Source organism: Aspergillus terreus, genomic scaffold, assembly GCF_000149615.1.
Source record: "Aspergillus terreus NIH2624 scaffold_3 genomic scaffold, whole genome shotgun sequence".
NCBI lineage: Eukaryota > Fungi > Ascomycota > Eurotiomycetes > Eurotiales > Aspergillaceae > Aspergillus > Aspergillus terreus.
Genome location: NT_165926.1, coordinates 1,636,629 through 1,653,860, shown reverse-complemented (window position 1 = coordinate 1,653,860; position 17,232 = coordinate 1,636,629). Strand labels below are relative to the sequence as shown.

The 17,232-nt window shown below is 52.6% G+C and overlaps 5 protein-coding genes across 5 annotated transcripts; 2 read left to right on the top strand and 3 right to left on the bottom strand.

Annotated features, from left to right (window-relative positions):
* Positions 1-236: 236 nt before the first annotated feature.
* On the bottom strand, positions 237-2,221 carry ATEG_02482 (uncharacterized protein; the record flags this gene model as incomplete). The annotated part of the gene is made up of 2 exons (XM_001211660.1): positions 237-277; positions 373-2,221. The coding sequence occupies 2 exons, from the start codon at positions 2,219-2,221 to the stop codon at positions 237-239; spliced, it is 1,890 nt and encodes a 629-aa protein (XP_001211660.1).
* Positions 2,222-3,287: 1,066 nt separating this feature from the next.
* Positions 3,288-8,721, top strand: ATEG_02481 (uncharacterized protein; the record flags this gene model as incomplete). Its single annotated transcript, XM_001211659.1, has 2 exons — positions 3,288-7,498; positions 7,557-8,721. 2 exons carry the CDS (start codon positions 3,288-3,290, stop codon positions 8,719-8,721), a joined length of 5,376 nt encoding a protein of 1,791 aa, XP_001211659.1.
* A 360-nt stretch (positions 8,722-9,081) lies between these two features.
* On the bottom strand, positions 9,082-10,422 carry ATEG_02480 (MCT family MFS transporter; the record flags this gene model as incomplete). The annotated part of the gene is made up of 2 exons (XM_001211658.1): positions 9,082-10,041; positions 10,099-10,422. The coding sequence occupies 2 exons, from the start codon at positions 10,420-10,422 to the stop codon at positions 9,082-9,084; spliced, it is 1,284 nt and encodes a 427-aa protein (XP_001211658.1).
* Positions 10,423-11,312: 890 nt separating this feature from the next.
* On the top strand, positions 11,313-13,213 carry ATEG_02479 (fungal specific transcription factor domain-containing protein; the record flags this gene model as incomplete). The annotated part of the gene is made up of 3 exons (XM_001211657.1): positions 11,313-11,366; positions 11,423-13,045; positions 13,100-13,213. 3 exons carry the CDS (start codon positions 11,313-11,315, stop codon positions 13,211-13,213), a joined length of 1,791 nt encoding a protein of 596 aa, XP_001211657.1.
* A 234-nt stretch (positions 13,214-13,447) lies between these two features.
* canA (putative cullin binding protein CanA) lies at positions 13,448-16,668 on the bottom strand (the record flags this gene model as incomplete). Its single annotated transcript, XM_001211656.1, has 3 exons — positions 13,448-13,864; positions 13,918-14,256; positions 14,317-16,668. The coding sequence occupies 3 exons, from the start codon at positions 16,666-16,668 to the stop codon at positions 13,448-13,450; spliced, it is 3,108 nt and encodes a 1,035-aa protein (XP_001211656.1).
* Positions 16,669-17,232: the final 564 nt, after the last annotated feature.

The following is a 17,232-nucleotide window of genomic DNA, read 5'->3' as shown; positions in this document are numbered from 1 at the left end:
TCACATGCGCGCAATGTACATATTGCGAGACATCTGCCAAGCTAAAGGCCCAAGGGGAAGACCAGCTTCTGCCCTGCAGCCATTACCCACGTTGCTGTAAGTAAAATAGGGATGAGACTGAAACGTCGAGAGGTCACCACTACCCCGGAATGTCCAAACCAAAAGCTGATCGCCGGGTATCTTGCGATGCGGGAGGTTGGGATTTGTCCTTGCGCTGCTGAAGATCCTTGGTGAAATCAAAGCTTTGCTGAAGCCAGCTCCCAGCTTCCGCGATAGCCTGAGTGAGATTGAAACTGTCTGCCCCAGGATAGCCGCCTTGGCCATCCTGAGCTGTTGGGGGCGTTGTCCCTGTCAAAGTCATAGGCAACGCACTAGGCTGAGATTCAGTAGCGTATCCTTGCACCTCAGGAGATCGCCGAGGCATCGAGTCTGGAACCCTTTCAATACCAGATTTCAGTGGCTCTGGAGCATTCCCCCCCAAAGATGGGGTCGAAATATTGAAACTAGTAGCCTTTTGTTTGCCTCTACCTGTGGGTTTCTTCAGTGATGTCAGACAGTAGTCATTCTTGTCTGTCGACTTCTTTTCCGTGCTAAATGCAAATGGGGTGGCGGCATTGATCATATATTGTGTGCTCAGCATCTGATCTCGCGAAGTGTCTGGTGCCTTGGAGTGATCGGTTTCTTTGGTTCTGGTAGACAAGCCAAGCTGGCGGAATGGTGTGATGGTTGCACCGGGGGCTGGGTCTTTGCCTGGAGAGGCGTGTGTCTGACCTTGGGAGGCTGCAAGAACATGTTCTGGGCTTTCGAGATCGTCCTGAAAGGATCTCTGTGCGAGAAGAAGGGCTGCCTGTGTTGAGAATTGGGGATCCGGCATCGTACCTTCATCCGCGTTGCTTTTTGGGGCAGCCGTTGAATGTAAAGATGTCACGTAGCCGGTCATGGTAGGAGCCCCGCTCACTTGTTGAGCAGAGGGCATTCTCTCGCTCATATGAGCTCCTGTCGGGTTGGTGTCTCCTCGAGAATTTCCCATGTCTGACTTCGAGGTGTTCTGAACTGTGTGCGAGTCGTTCTCCACGGTGGCAGATTCCTGAGCATTCGGATCTAGTTGAGACTTTTCTTGTAGGCCGTGTTGAGTTTCGACTTCCATGTCTTCCAATGTAGGGTCCACACCGGACTCGTCCTTGCCATCCTTCATCACAAATGGTTTCTGAGGCGATGAACTAGCAGGTACGCGGGACTTCCGACGGAATTCGAATTTTGGTAAATGTGATTGTGAGGGCAAAACATAGAGCGAGTTCCCAGGATTGTTCGCATTGAAGGTGCCTTTTGATAAACCCGAAGGAGAAGAATGTTGTCCTGCGCTTATGTGTGACCTAGGGCTCGTGCCTTTGGCAATTTTGTTCCCAGTCGGGACCCCAGGTAACTTTCTGGGAGATGATGTAGCCGCCCCTTCCCGAACTCTCGACAATAGCTCCTCATGCATATCATTAGCGTCCTCCGGCTGGTGTTGGGTGCGAGTGAGCTTCGTCGGGCGATTCCTCATCTCAAAATGACGGGAGGAGATGGATGTCGTGGGGGAGGTGGGCGGGTCAATCGTTTGAAACCCCGTTTTCTTTCGATCCTTCTTTAGCCAGCTTTCACCTGTATGTTTGACAGGAGTTGGCTGGTATTGAAGGGGACTCGGCTCCTTCGTCCGCATCCATGGCAGGGTTCTCTTCGCTGTAGGCGGCGAGACCGACGCTCGGCTACGTTTGTCGGACAGGGCCTTGATATGAGGGCTACTACCTCCTGCTAAACGGGGCTTCCTATGTTCGGCGGTTCGCCTTGCTGGACTGGGAGAAGGTCTCGCATTGCGGGACTCTGGACCATGGTGTTGTCTCCGTTTGCGGGGGTTGGTCTCTTCGACGACGGGGCTATTGCTCCTTTTCTGGTGGTGTGGCTGTTCGACAATAGGTGTCGTTGCGGGCCTTCGCCTGCGATTCTTCTTCCACGGATTTACCCATCCGTCGTCGAACGGGCCGCGCAGAGAGGCGGATAGAATAAAGAGCGGCTTTCCTTCATTGTAGGCGTCGGCAAGCTTCTGAATTCTCTGGCGCTGGGCTGCACGACCCGCCTTATCCAACTCCTCATCGGAACCGACAATCTCGTCGATGTCATTGTTTGAAGGTGGAGGCGAATATGTTTCCAGGGAAAGCGGGGAAACCGCTCGACCAGGCGGCATGAGGATGAAACGGCCTGCGACGTCATGAATGGATCGGAGGAAAGGGGACGAAGGTGAGGGCAGCAGTGGAGGACTGGCTGCATCCGGGTCACTGAGAGGAAGCCTGCAGACGTGAGAGACTCATGTCATGCGGGAGGGGCTTTGGAGAGACGTCATGGTAAGGTGAGGCTGTGAATGCAGCCGAAGTCGCCAGACGAAAACCACTTAACGCGTGTTTGGCGCCGCTTCCCGGGCAACGGATTATGTCATCACATCCCTTGCCATTTTGGGTTATATAGATAGCTCTCCCTTCAAAGTCGGACGTGGGTGCAGTGTCCTTCGGTGAGAAGTCTTCTTACAACAGGGAATAAGTCATGTCATCCCTGTAGTTCTACACCGCCTGGAGTAAGAGTGAAGATAAGCCCGTGTATACTACCGAACATGGTTATGTGCGTTGGACGGTGGACCAGCGGACGGACTGCCACCTCAGAACAGCTCCATATGATGAGCCTATCAAGCTCTCTATTAGTTCATCTCACCTTCAAGGGTTTCGTCAAGTGAAACTAGCCCTGTGATGGACGCAAGGAGTACGCGTCTTGAAACCGGCTCAAATAAGGGAATGTAAGGTACGGCTGTGTGTACTGCGGGACAAAAGTACTCGGGCCATATATTAGAGGACCAGGAGGAAAACCCCGGACTGATTCAAGAAGAAGGAACAATTTCTCGCACATGCAAGCGTCCTGATATCAAGTTATCAACCGTGGAGAAAATCAAACCGCGGGGTTGCCCGGACCACCCTGGTTAATTTATTATCTAAGATCGATCGGGTGGTTGGTTCCACCTGCGCGCAAACCATCAGCTTCATCGGCATCATCATAACAACCGCATATAAACAGGCTCCATGGGCTCCCCCTTGTGTCTGGATCGGCCTTAATGATATGACTTATATTTATAGTGATTGTTATTATTACCACTGCCATCTTTATTTCGGTCCTTATATATCCTTCCAGTGGACGGTCGATCGGGTCCGTGGATGGAGACTGTTGTGATTTGTCTTGTGCTCTATACGCGCCGATGAAAACAAACCATGGGCAACCAACCATGGCTCGACAGTCTCTCCGACGATTGGGTTTCTCAACCCGGAACTCCCACCAGCCCAGTCCCTTCCCGATCCAAGAGCAGTCACTCGCGTCGGTCCAGTCTTCAACAGAACTCGCCTAGTCGCATTCCAGTCCCCGCCCGTCGCTCCGTCGAACCCTCGCCATCCTCCCCGTTCGACAAGAAAAAAGTCTCTCGACCCTGTCACTTCGTCAAGAGAGAACCGCCGACTCCCAAGACTCCCCGAACCCCGAAGACACCCTCGAAGCTGCGCTCCCCCGTCCCCGACAAATCCTCCAAGAAGAAACCCACCCCTCCCTCTGCGCGCAGGAAACAACCGGCCATGGATACCAGGTCGCCTTTGCGGTCGGTGTCCAATGTGTCGAGCCAACCGGGAGAACAGAGTACCGTTCAGGTACGGCCCAAAAAGAACCGCGACAACGAAGGGACCCCCGAATGGCGCAAGCGGCTGGTGCAGGGAGAGATACCCCCCGGCGAGCAACGCGACCTTTTTGCGCCCATCGGCTTGGAGAGTGTCTTCAAACCTCCCACGCCCGGATCAGCCGAGCAGCAGAACAACGCGATCCCCAAACTCAAACAAACAGAAGATCTGTGGGCTTTTGATGACACGATCCAATCGAAGTCGGAAACGCGCCCAACATACGATAACGACCACCCTGACGATAATGATTCCTTCCTCTCACAACAAAACCCGCACACAACAAAGCATCCGCACCATAACAATGAAAGCCCGGCCGCCTCCCCTCCAGAATCACCAACGGGGACTCTGGCTATAAAGAAGGGCGCAGAAAGATCCCAGGGGCGCGACGCGGATGACCGTGACCTGTCGCAGGATGATTCGCAAATGAGGACGGCCAGTGGCTTGGAGGACCTCCGTAATGAAGGGATCACGCCGATCACATTTTCGCGAACCAACACTGTGGATGGCAATGCGACCTCAGAAGTTATAAAGTCGGCTCTAAAGCAGGTGACGAGCAAATTGGAGAAGCTTTCATTGCCCGAGTGGGAGCGCCCAGATTCAAGAGCGAGTGACAGCATTCTGCTAAACCAACCGACCGACTATGCTGTCGATACCTTGGCCGACGACGACCTTTTCGACGTGACAAGCCACTCTCTACCGCAAGATTTGTCTACAGGCACATTGGACTATCCACAAAACCTCAGCAGGGAGCAGTATCTCAGTGAAGCTTCCCTTCGAAGGAGAAGGCTACACCCACCGTCATTTCCTTCCCAACGCCTTTCTCCGTTCCTTCCCCCAAACTCTAGAATCCGAAGCTCTCCTCCCTTCTACAATCGCGCGAATCCTACAACCGACCGGCCTTCGTTTCCCCGGCCTTCGCCGGCACATGCTAGACCATCGACCGCAGGCCAGGCGGAGGAAATCAAGAGAAAAGCCATGCCGTCCTCAGGGAGTCCCCTTAAACTGTTTGGAAATCATGACACATTTACCAACAACCGTCTAATGCGCCGCATGAGCCAATTTGAGGAGACATTTGGAGGAGTGTCGGAAGACGATGAACCTGTCTCCCCGTCCGAGGAAGCTAGGCGTAAAGGGGAGTCCCGAGGTCATCTCAGTGCGAAGCATGACAGACATGACCGGCCGCGATCCCGGAACACGGCCAATCCTCGTCTTACTAGGTTTGGCGATGGGCAACTTGATAATTTCGATTTCTCCGACACGAGTCCGTATGAACCGAAGCTCCTAAACCACGACGCTCAAGATAGTGCGGTCCGTCCATCGTCACGACGTCGCCGCTATCTTCGTCGTACCTCCCATCGAGAGTTTAGTGCAGATTCTGCTTTGAGTAAATCAGCTTCTTACTCAACATCCCAGTCAACTTTTCAATCAAGCACACGCCTCAGGCCTAGTGCAGGCATGGCTTCTCAAAGCCTGGGTACAGGTCACTCCTCCAACAGTCCTGCAAAGGAATCCACTCCAAAACGTCGCAGAACAGTCTTGCCATCTGCGAGCTCCCAGGAAGGTGGTTTTGGAACTGCGGAGCCATATGGCCCTCAAAGCGACCATTTATCATTATTGCAGAAGAGCCTGATGCAGCAGGGCTTGAAGTACGACGACAGGGATCTCCTGCTCCCACCGGAATCAACCCAACGACCAAGAACTCCAACCCCCAGCCAGATAAGGTCTTCAACCAGGCAAAGATCCTCGCCAACCCGTCATTTACCACCACCAGAGCCTCATGGTGACGGGGAAGATTCTCTGCCGGACGCAAACGTCCCGAAGGTCCGAGTCACTGGTGTCAATGAGGAGATTCGCAAGGGCTCTATTACTACACAAGATTTTCTTAACGAGGCCACGAAGATTATGGACATTATCCGGTCCAAAGGGAGGAATACTGGAGGCCTTCCGAACGTTGAAGAAACCGAGTCCGAAGCAGACGCAAAAAGCGAGAGCGAAGACTATGAAGACGAGTCTACTCAGGAGGAATTTTCCCGACCGCCAAGCCGCGATGGAGTGGATATGCGAAAGTTGCGAGAGCCCAAAGAACCAAACCCACGCGTCTTGAGCCACCTGAAAAAGTTTCAAGAACAGGACGATCTGGAACTCAGTGTCAATCTCCCTGCGGAAGGGATTCTAGCGGACCATCGTAAGCGAAAGCTGGGTACCCAGTCGTTCGACGATGACAATGACTTCCTCAACACGCATATCTCGTCGAAGAGCTTCAGCACCCGTTCGATCCCCACTGGATCCTCCCACAGCTCCCATGCGAAGGGCGTTTTGCCATCAGGCCTGGTTTCCCATTTGATTCCTGAGCAGGTCAATGGGTTTACCTACGATCGGTACAAGAAGCAGTGGGTCAGAGAGAAGCCCAGACAATCGCCTGAGAAGCCTAAAGGAGACGACAGTGAGGATGATCCATTCCAGGATATTCCGGACCTCAGTGTCGACGAGCTCCAGGAGATGATGAGGATCCAGGCCTCTCTTTCTGGAGAAGGGACTAGCGACGCCGGCTTCTCTGATGATGCTGCTCCGTCGAGCCCAATCAACACTGGTCCTGGTCAAGAGCGCCCTCGACAGCAGACCAAAGACGGGGACCAATCCGGTATCTTTAGTTCTCTACAGTCCAAAGTGACGCGCTCTACCTCAAGTTTCCCAAACTCTGGAACTGGGGCAACATCCATAGACTCCACTGGAGGTAGGAGTCGAGATGCTTCGAGCGAAGTCAGCCATGAGATTCACCTGCAAGAAGGACGGATTTCGAAACCCCCATCGCTCCAAAAGGAGCGCAATAAGCAAGCTCGCGTCGTCACCATCAGCTTTTCGTCACCACTTGTTTCACAAGTTGCATATAGCGACAACGAAAGCCCCGCTAAACTTCACAAGATTGGAAACGGACAAGACGCCGAAACAGACGAAGGGGCGAACGGGAAAGAGTCTGGTCCTTCCCTGAACAACACGAGTGAACAACCGTTTCTCAAGCGCTCTATGTCTAGAATTGACGAGACAAGCGAAGAAGCAGCCGAAAACCTGAGTCTGGTTCGAAGAAATCCCGAAAATACCTGGTCTACGCCCGGCAAGGAAGGCCCAGATGGGTCGCTCGCTTTCCTCCGGAATGACCAAGACACAAGCTACAATAGCTTCCATCTCAGTCCTCTACCTGATTTTACAGTTGACCAAATCGACCAACCCTTACAGCTTGAGGTGAGCTACGTGGCCCAGCGCACCCATCCATCATCCTTGCGTCAGGTACATGGAACATTCGCGCTGGCAACGGAGGAGCTCGTGAAGCATATTACTGAAGCGGAGCCATTTGAGCCTTACTGGGAGCATGTTCGACGGTTGGTCCTCCGCCGTAAAGGTCTTATCACCCTCCATAAGCTCTCCGATTTCTGTCCTCGCCTGGAATATCTCGATGTGTCGTTCAACGAAATTGGTCAATTGAGTGGAGCTCCATCCACTCTGAGAACCTTGAAGATACAGGACAACTTCCTTTCAAACCTGACATCTTGGGGTCACCTGGTCAACTTGCAGTACTTGAACGTTTCGGGAAATGAGCTAGAGAGTCTGGATGGATTCAGTGGCTTGATCCACTTGAGAGAGCTCAACGCCCGTAACAACAAGATCCGCGATGTCGATGGCGTTTTTGGATTGGACGGACTTCTAAGTCTGAAATTGGGAAACAACAACTTGACTGCGGTGGATTTTGAGGGAGCAGAACTGTAAGTGATATTGACCCATTCCCGGCTAGTTTCGTTGCCTAACCATGAGCTATTATAGGACTCGTCTGCAAGAACTGGACTTAAGCCACAATCAATTAATGTCGATTCGGAGCATCGAATCACTTTCGGCTTTAACGACCCTCGATCTCAGCTCCAATCATCTTAGCACTGTCGATTTAGCTTCGCCACTCAGCAATTTGCGGTCCCTGAAGCTCTCAAACAACCAGTTCTACAACTTGGATGTCGGGGTCTTCCCATCGTTGACATTACTTTACGTGGACCAAAATTATCTGTCGACAGTATCTGGGCTCAACCAGTGCCGCAACCTGGAGATCCTCTCGGCTAGAGAGCAGACCATGTCAGCTGAGAACAACAACGGTTTCTTTGACATTGATCTCGGATTGGTGAAGGATGTTCGGAAAGTGTATCTGTCCTCGAACCGTCTGTCTCTGCAAAGTCTCTCGCCATCAACCCCTCTTTTGAGCTTGCAGCTATTGGACGCTGCATCGTGTAACATTCAAGCCCTGCCTGCCGATTTCGCACTGAACTTCCCAAACGTCAAAGTTCTGAATCTCAACTTTAACTCTCTCACGGGAATCAACGAGCTGGTGGGCATGAATTGCCTCTCTCGCTTGACGGCCGCCGGAAATTGCATCTCCCGCATGAGAAGGCTCTGCCAGGTTTTGAGTGTGATCGGGCGGACAAACAAGAACAAAATCTGCTCGCTCCACAAAGTCGATGTCAGAGGAAACCCTCTTACTGTGAGGTTTTATCCTCCTGCCGTCACAGGGAATGGGAGAACAGGTGGTGCCAAGCAACTGTCAACGAGGACAGAGAAGCCCGCTGTGCAAGAGGGTAGCGGGCTGGATATTCCATCTGCCCTCGCGGAATTTCAACATGAAGACCATGACCTCAACCGGCCAATCTTTGAGGGGGAGGAGCCTGATGTAGATGATGAGCATGAGACTGAGATCAATGATCCCTACACTCTTCCCCCAGCGGACATCCAGGCTGATCTGAAGTATCTCGCTCATTTGGATCGGCCGACTCGTCTGCGGCGGAGTATCTTCGAACTTATGCTCTATGCCGGTACGGGAGGTTCTGTGAAGGTTCTTGATGGACTGGATTTACGGCCGGCGCTTGAGGATGGTTCAGATATGGACCGTGCTTGGGTGAAACTCGAGAAACTTGGCGTTCTCAAGAGGAAGGCTATCACTTCTTGATTTGTGGTTTTTGTACTCGGTGGGATTTAGGAAGATACCCGACGGTTCATGGGCTTAGCATGGTTATTTGTTTTTACTAGCGGTCGACTGCATTGTCAGATGGCGTTATTGTCAGATTACTCTTCATATTTCAAACTGGATTTTGATTTTAGCCGCATGAATGCAGAACTCCATGGGAGCCCTTCGGGCAGTAGACTGGTATGTCTGACGTACACCACACGATTGACGCCAAACATCGCCGGACATATTTCTACTTTTTAAGGTATCTGAGTCCGTATCCTCTTACCACTATCGTACAAATTCCGAAGCTCAACCATCAGAACAGAGAAAGCTAGTACACGAAAGACCATCCATCCTAGGTTATACTCTCCCCCAAACGCCTTGAGGCGTCGCAGCTTTTGCCCCAAGAGCAATGAATCCGCCAGCAAGACACATGACGCCACTGAAAATAGACATCTGAGAGAACCCGCCGTATCGGTCGACGAGTGCACCGTTGACCGGCGGTCCTATCAGAGCAGCCACTGAGGCCACAGCCATTCCCATCCCGATATATGCACCCGCCTCCTGGGGATTCTTGATACAAACCGTTAACGCCGCAGCACACCCGGAGATAATTGTCCCTGAGGAAAAGCCAACAACAATCGAGTAAACAACCAGACCTGCAGTGGACGTGGGCTCGTTGAAGCAGAAGACCACGATCCCAGTGGCCAAACCCCCGATCACGAAGACGTTTAGGCGACCAAATTTGTCCGCCAGCACGCCGGGAATGATGCGGCCGAAGGTTGAGGCCGCATTCACGATCGCCAGCAGATACGAGGCGAGAGTGGCCTCTACGCCTCTTGAGACGGCATATGTGGGGATGTAGAACAGGGGCGCAAACATGGCAATGAGCATGAAAAAGAACGCAGCGACGATGAGATCATACCGCAAGTCCTTGAAGGCGGCTCCGACGAAGAAAGTCGTCTTTCGCGGCGGCAGACGAGGCCGCACAGTGAGGCTTGCGAAGCCCAACAGAGGGATCAGCACGAAACCCATGACCCGGACGGACCATCCAAAACCCAGACTCGTGCCGTTCAGCATCTTGGACAGCGCAATGGGGATGACCACGCCGCCGATGGACGATCCGGCTGTTACTAGCCCTAGTGCAGCGGCTCGCTTCTTATCGAAGTACTGCGTTACCGCAGCCATGGCCGGAAACTGCAGAAACCCCATCGAAACACCCAACAGGATCCCCTGCGCGAGCATAAATTGCCAGTACTTTGTGCAGAGACTCGTCATCATGATAGCGAATACGTAGACGACGGCGGTGGGTCGGATAACCTGGTGGATGTTAGTATGCTTCTGCAGGACCAGAGAGCGGGATAGAACAGAACGTACCCATGCACCAAACCGGTCGAACAATGGTCCCCCAATAGCGCCAATTGCGAACTGGAGGAATGTTGCCATCGACCCGATCCAGGCGACCTTATTCGCTGTCTCGCCTTGCAGCTGATGCGCGAGATAGTACTCTTCGAACACGCCGAAGGAGTTTGAGAAACCCAACGCAGAGAAAAAGACGCAGGCGCCTCCGGCAGCAACAAGCCAAGACTGTGTGCCTCCATCAGGAGCTGGTTCGAGATCGTTGCAACCCTTCTCACTTGGCGTTGAGGGCTCTCTCTCTTGGTCTAGAGATGAGCCTCGTTTTGGCTGTTGTTGGTCCATGCTATGATATCTGATAAGTCCTTCTAAATTATAGAAGGTCTGAGGGTAGAGGAAGGGAAAATTGTACAGAGGATAAGTGTGTACCTTCTTGTGGCAGAGAGCATGACTGATTCTGTTTTATACTTCGGACGGAGTGTATACAATCGGAGATAAGACGGAGGCGGAGCGGAAAATGGGAGGCCAGTCGGACCACTTGCGCACTTCCCGAATGTCGTCTTACATGGACCCTCTGCTTTTCTCCGTCTTCTTTCCTGTAAATTGCATAAAATCTGTAACGACGGACTTGTTATATGGATATGAATCCATCAAGAGCGAATCCGACGGCCGAGCCCGAGCGTCGGCGCAGGAGACCGCCAGTGTGAGTACTCATGTATTCCGGATCTGGAAGCCATTCTGACGAGAAGTCCAGCTCGTGCTCTCTCTGCAGAAGACGGAAAATCAGGTGTAATAGGCAGAGTCCATGCAGCAATTGTATCCGGTCCAAGAATACGGAGTGCGTCTATGAGAGTCTCTCACCACCTCCGGCGCGACGTGCGAACTCTGGCTGCGTAGGTGATCTAGAACGCCACCGTCCAGTAGCCCTTGACCCATCTTCCACAACTGGCAGAGGCACGACGGACCCAAGCCTCTCATCCGCATCAATCGTGTCTGGCTCCACCGTTCCTTCAACACCGGGCAGTCTACCGTCTACTGGGGAAATAGAGCTGCTTAGATTGAAGATCAAACAGCTTGAGGAGCAGCTCTCGAAAGCCACCCAGATAGTCGCTGCTTCTGAAGCGTCCAGTCCGAGTTTTGATACTAGAACAACAAACTCTCACCTAACTGGGGCGATTCATGTTCGTCGTGAGCACCTCGGTCCCGGCCAGGCCGCAAATACCACCAGCACCATCATGCACAAAGGTCGGTTCTTTGGTCAAACCCATTGGGTGCACGGTGCCGCTGAAGTGAGACCTCAAAGTAGAGAAGCCCCAGTACAATATGGCACTAATGCGCACTACAGTACCTAAAAATGATGGAGACCGTTGAGCCTCTCCTCCTGGATGAGACATCAAAAGTCCGCCATGACGTACAGAAATCTAAGTACCTGAGCCAGAAAGTCAAGTTGCGTCGGACTCCTCCATGGCCTACCTCGCCCACAGCAGAGATGCCTCCGAAGGAAGTAGCTGATTCGCTCGTGGAGATCTACCTGCGGACATTCGAAAGCGTCCGTCGCGTCTTGCATATACCCTCATTTAGGCGAGATTACGAAACTCTATGGGCATCAGATGATCCACCAGACATGGCATTCGTGGTACAGCTGAAACTAGTGCTGTCTCTGGGAGCCGCCATGTATGATGACAATTTCTCTTTACTCCCGTCGGCTGTCCGGTGGGTTCGCGAGGCCCAGACCTGGTTCTCTGAACCGGCATCCAAGTCTCGCCTTACCCTGCAGTTTCTCCAGACCAATATCCTGTTGATCCTTGCTCGTGACGTCGTGGGAGTCAGTGGCACTTTAGTTTGGATCTCTGCTGGGAGCCTCCTGCGCCTGGCAATATTCATGGGACTGCACCGTGACCCTTCCTATCTACCAGGGAGGAAGAACATGTTCACCGCGGAAATGCACCGGCGCCTCTGGAGCACCATCTTGGAAATCACGCTGCAGACGAGCCTAGAGTCTGGCGGACCGCCGCTCCTATCGCTAGATGACTTTGATACCCAACCGCCGGGTAATTTCGACGACGACCGGATCACGACGGAGGATGCTGCCCCCAAACCCCCAGAAGAATTTACCCAGATGTCCATAGCACTCGCCTTGCGAAAGTTATTCCCCCTCCGTCTTGCCATTCTGAAATTCCTCAACAGCATCGACGCCCATAAAAGCTACAACGAAACGCTTCGCTTAGACTCCGAGCTGAGGTCATCCTACAAATCCATCTGTCGCGCTCTCCAAGCCTCCCGTTCACAGAGCGGAAAGCATCCCTCACAATTCCAGACCCATAGCTTGGAGTGGCTCGTGCAACAATCTTTCCTTGCTCTCCATGTCCCATTCTTTACCGCCACCATGCACGAAACGGCCTTCGCATTCTCCCGCAAAGTCGTCATCGACTCGTGCATCAAGGCCTGGTGTGCCATTCACCCGGCGTCCTCGATCATGAAATCCTCCTTGCAGGCCGACATAGCGCCCACAGAGCTGCAAGACATGCTCCGACTTGTCACCTGTGCATCCGGGACCGTGCGATACGCCTCCATGATGATCTGCTGTCTCGTCAGCGCAGAGCTCAAGACCCAGATACAAGAAGAACAGCTAGGCCCCGTGTTGTTGCGACGCGATCTTCTCTCCATCCTGGACGATGCCAAGGATTGGATCTGGAAGTGTATCGGGACAAGCGAGATGAATTTCAAAGGCTATATGCTTTTGTGTATGACTTGTGCGCATATTGATGCCCTCGTGCGAGGTACTCCGAAGGAACTGATTCCGGGGGTTCTTCTCAAAGCCGCGGAGGATTCTGCGGCGAGATGTCTAGCTTTTTTTCAGGAAAAAGCTGGCGTGGATGAGAGCGAATGCGGGATCGATTTCGAAGAAATGAGTGCTTTCTCTGGTGATAATTTGCCGGATGTACTAATGGGTGACTGGTGGTTCTCGGTAAGTTTTATGAAATCGGCGTTTTGGAATGGTACTAACTCACATTGTTGTTAGATGCCTTATGTACAGCCGAATTTCGATGTCACGGACTCGATGAATTGGGTTTATAATGGCATGGCTTCATCGACACAAATGCAGTCTACGCGCTCGGGAGAGCAAATTTGGTGAAATCACTCTACAGACCATGACAGTATCTAATGAGGTATCTTACAAGTTCCAATGATGAAGTCATTTTGATGTTTGGTGGTAACTAGGTAGTCTTGTTGAACTGTCTGAGGCCATGCATCGTCATTCATCGCAGCGCTAAATCGAGGGAAGTGACATATCGTGTAGCCCGCCTTCTAAAAAGAAGTATCATTTTGTTTCTGCAAAAAATCCCTCCCACACAACTCGTACCGAGTCTTAAAATTCCGTGTCTAGCGATTTTAACTGCCCAGCAAAAGTCTTGCGGACCCATTCCATATATGCCTTCCACTTGTGGTGCTCGCTACTCGCCTCTGCATTGGGGAATGCCTTGCATAGCTCGCGACTGATCTTGAGTACACCCATGGAAGCTTCTTGGGCTTTCTCAAGATCTTGCTTCACTGCATTATCCTTGGGCTTGAAAGACAACACCGCGCTGTAACGCTCGGAGAGAGCGTCCAGATAGCGTTGGGTTTCTTCAGGTGCAAGGGTGATAAGCTTGGACGTCATGAGATTGCAAATGGTGCGGATGTCCTGTTCATCGTCAATGCCGGCTAGGATCCGGTCAAAGAATTCGGAAACGTGAGAAAGACTGAACGTCGTGTCAAGCGATGCATAGAGAGTTTCGTATGCGCTCTGTTCCATGTTAGATAAGACAGGATGTTGCAAGTAATGCCCGATCTGCGTACCTTTCGCAATTCCAGGCCGTCATCGACCCGGTGCTTAAACGGACCCATTTGGACCTCACGGATAAGTTCCGGCTTGATCTTAGTGTCACCGAATACCGCAGGCAACAGCTCACTGAGATGTGGGAGAATAATGTCCATTTTGTTGTGGATCGCAGAGTTCAATGTCGTCAGGGCGAGACGGTGATTGCCCAAATCACGATCGCTGAGCATGTTGACCAAGAGAGGCACTATCATTGGTCTCAAAACGTCATTGTAAGTGTCTCTCGAATCGGACAGGGTGTAGCGGAACGCAGAGATTACAACCCCACGAATGCTTGGATCGGGACTTGACAGGCATTCCTATACAACGCAACCTGAGTTAGAAAGAACCATGCCGAAGAAGCAACATGCGCGCCGTACCTGGAAGTGTGGGATATACGCAACAGGGTCAATCAGAGCAAGTCGACCGACACACTCTGCGCCGACGGCCCGGTTGTCCTCCTCCTCAGATACAACGAGTAGCGCCTGCCAGAGTTTGAGTGCTGAAGGTGCCACATCCGGTCGGACTATTTCAGGATGCTGAAGCAGCTCCTTGACGGAGTGAAGAAGAAGATAACTCTGAGGGTTAGACTTCTCGAGACCACCCAGAATGGTTGGCAGATAAGATTTCACGTTGCCGGCAGCGGCATTGCCAAGAGCAACGGCGGCGGACAATCTAACCTTGTCTGATTTGGAATTGAAGTGTGAGATGAACAGGGCAGGCGTCAGCGAGCAGCCAGAGCCCATACGCAGGCCAATTTCACCAAGGATTGCCAAGGCAAGACATTTACGCTGAGCATCCTGGGCCGTTTCCAGCTCCGCCAGGAAATCCTCCATCTTAACACCCAACTTCGGACCTCCATGGACTAACAGAGTCCCGATTGCCCTTCCAACAACGGAAGTGTCGCCGTTGATACCGACATCCCTCAAAAGCTTCTTCATGAGAGAGGCGCCTGCACCCTCCTCACCGATGACCTTGACAAGGAGCAGCAGTGCCTTCAACACCGTGCCCACCAAAGGCGAGAGGACGATCGAGCAGATCGTAGAGACTAGGCTTTCGTTGACCAAGAGCTGGGAGTTTCCTGGGATCAACTTGGCGAGGATAATGAGAGCCGGAGCGAGGAAGTGGAAATCTTCGGCGCTAATGAGGGGCAAAATGCAGTCCTCCAACTTGCTCATCGTCTCATTATCATAATGGGCACGTGTGGAGGGGTTCATAGCCAGGCTACGGAGCGCCTCCAAGCTGGCACCTCTCAGAACGCGGTCTGACTTGCGTAGCTGAGCGCCCAGCTCTGTTGTGACTTCACTGACCCAGTCTGGAGTAACGTCTGCATCACGCTCGCAGAGAACCGCAACGTCGTCGACGGCACGGACAGCTGCAAGGCGTGTGGTCTCGTTCTTAAGACGATCGACCAAGATCAAAAGACCTTTAGATCGACGGTCCGGAGACAGGAAGGCTGCGCCCTTCTCGCCCGAAGTGCGAGCCAGTAGTACTCCAAAAACATGAATCGCCCGTTGGCGGACTTCCAAATCAGCACTGGTGTCGGTGATGCGGCTGAGAACAACATCGTACAATTTCTCCAGCTGTGATGCGAGGTCTTGTGATGTTGACGACACACGAGGCGGGGTGAGAGCCTTCACGATCTGTTCCACGGCACCCAGTGCTTCACTGCTCACTTTGTAATTTCTGTCGTTGACCGTCCCAATGACACCAGGGATAAGGGCGATGAGGAACGGGAGGAGAGCGTCAGAGGTGTGCGTTTCCGCAATAGCAGCAATTAGGCTGAGAGTCTCGGTTTGCAGGGTGCCCGCACTGGCCGAAGCGCCTGCGACGGCCGAAGAACCGCCGGACACGGAGGACTTGAGCACATCCGCGATGGGGTCTTCAATCTGTTGCAGATGATCGGCGAGACCACCATAGCGTACGAGAGCGAGGCTCTTGAGCAAGATGATGATGGCTTGTTTCAAGGGCACGGACGCTGACTTCCACATTTTCACTAGATTCTGAATGATAATGGGCACCGAACGGGCCAAGTCGGCCTGAGCGCCAGACTTGGGAGACGATGGGGCAATTACGGGCGTGCTGACTGCCGAAGAGGTTCCAATGCTTGGCTCGAAGTCAATCATGCTGGCATCGCTGTCCTGGCGTCTTCTCTTCCTGGAATTCTTTGACCCGCCGACAGACTCCAGGAATCCATTTGACGTCATTATAATGGCCCCATCGCCGGTCTTGCGAACGAGAGCAGTCATTGTCGATACAACTTCCAGTTTGACACTTTCTTCACGCTCTTTATTGAATCGAGAAATGAGAGCAGGCGAGATCTGTTGGTAGAGCGATGCGTCGTCAAGCGCGCGACCACGGCCGTAGGACGAGATGACTGTGTAGAGAAGCTTCGCAGCGCATCGACGAACCTTCCAGCTCATGTCGTCAATGTCACTGTACCCTCCTTCTTCCTCAAAATCTTCGAACTCATCATCATCGAGGTCAGGTTCCTCTGTCTCGTCATCGTCGGAACCAGCTTCCTGGGTGCCCCCCATTTCTTCGTCTTCCTCCATGTCGGCAACATTAGGGTCATACTTGAGGTATCTGAGGGCCGATCGAATGGTGTTGGGCAGGTAGGGTTGCATCTGGGGACCGCAAGCACTAATCAATGTCTCGAGGGTGACCAAAGCGGTCTCGCGGAGCTCGTCCGCCTGGGGATCGTGATCGTCATCTTGGGAGTAGGACGACATGGGGTCGCACGAGATGAGTAAAGGACAAGGAGAGTTGAGAAAGGGCAAAGGGTTAAAGAAGAAATGAGGTGGACAGATATGGTTGGTGTCGAAGAGGCAGTGAGGTCACTTCGAGGCCAAGAGGAGAGAGAGAGCTTCCCCCGCGCTAGTCCCAATCCAATCAGCTCGGATGAACTGCCCCTCCGATCTTGGCATCAAAATAGATTCAAGCCAACAGCAAAGGGATTCACTACTGGAGAAAATCGAACAGATCCAAAGATGATCCAGTAGTACTCTGCTTTTTTGATGCGAGTAGAGCCTGCAGCCCACCCTGTTTGCGGGCTTTGGCGCGTTTCTTGCTGCTGGCGTTGTCGGAAGCCTTGGTAGTACTCCCGCTCTCTTCCACTGGAGAGGCTACCGCAGAAGTTGAGGTGGTTGTCGATACTGATGATGTAGTGGAAGTTACTTTGGAGGGACCATTAGAACGGGTGGGTTCCTTTCGAACGGGTTTAATTGTCCGTCGACGACAACGAAGGCATTGCGACACAACCGCTCCATCGCCGGTTGTTCCTTTAGTCCCAGCGC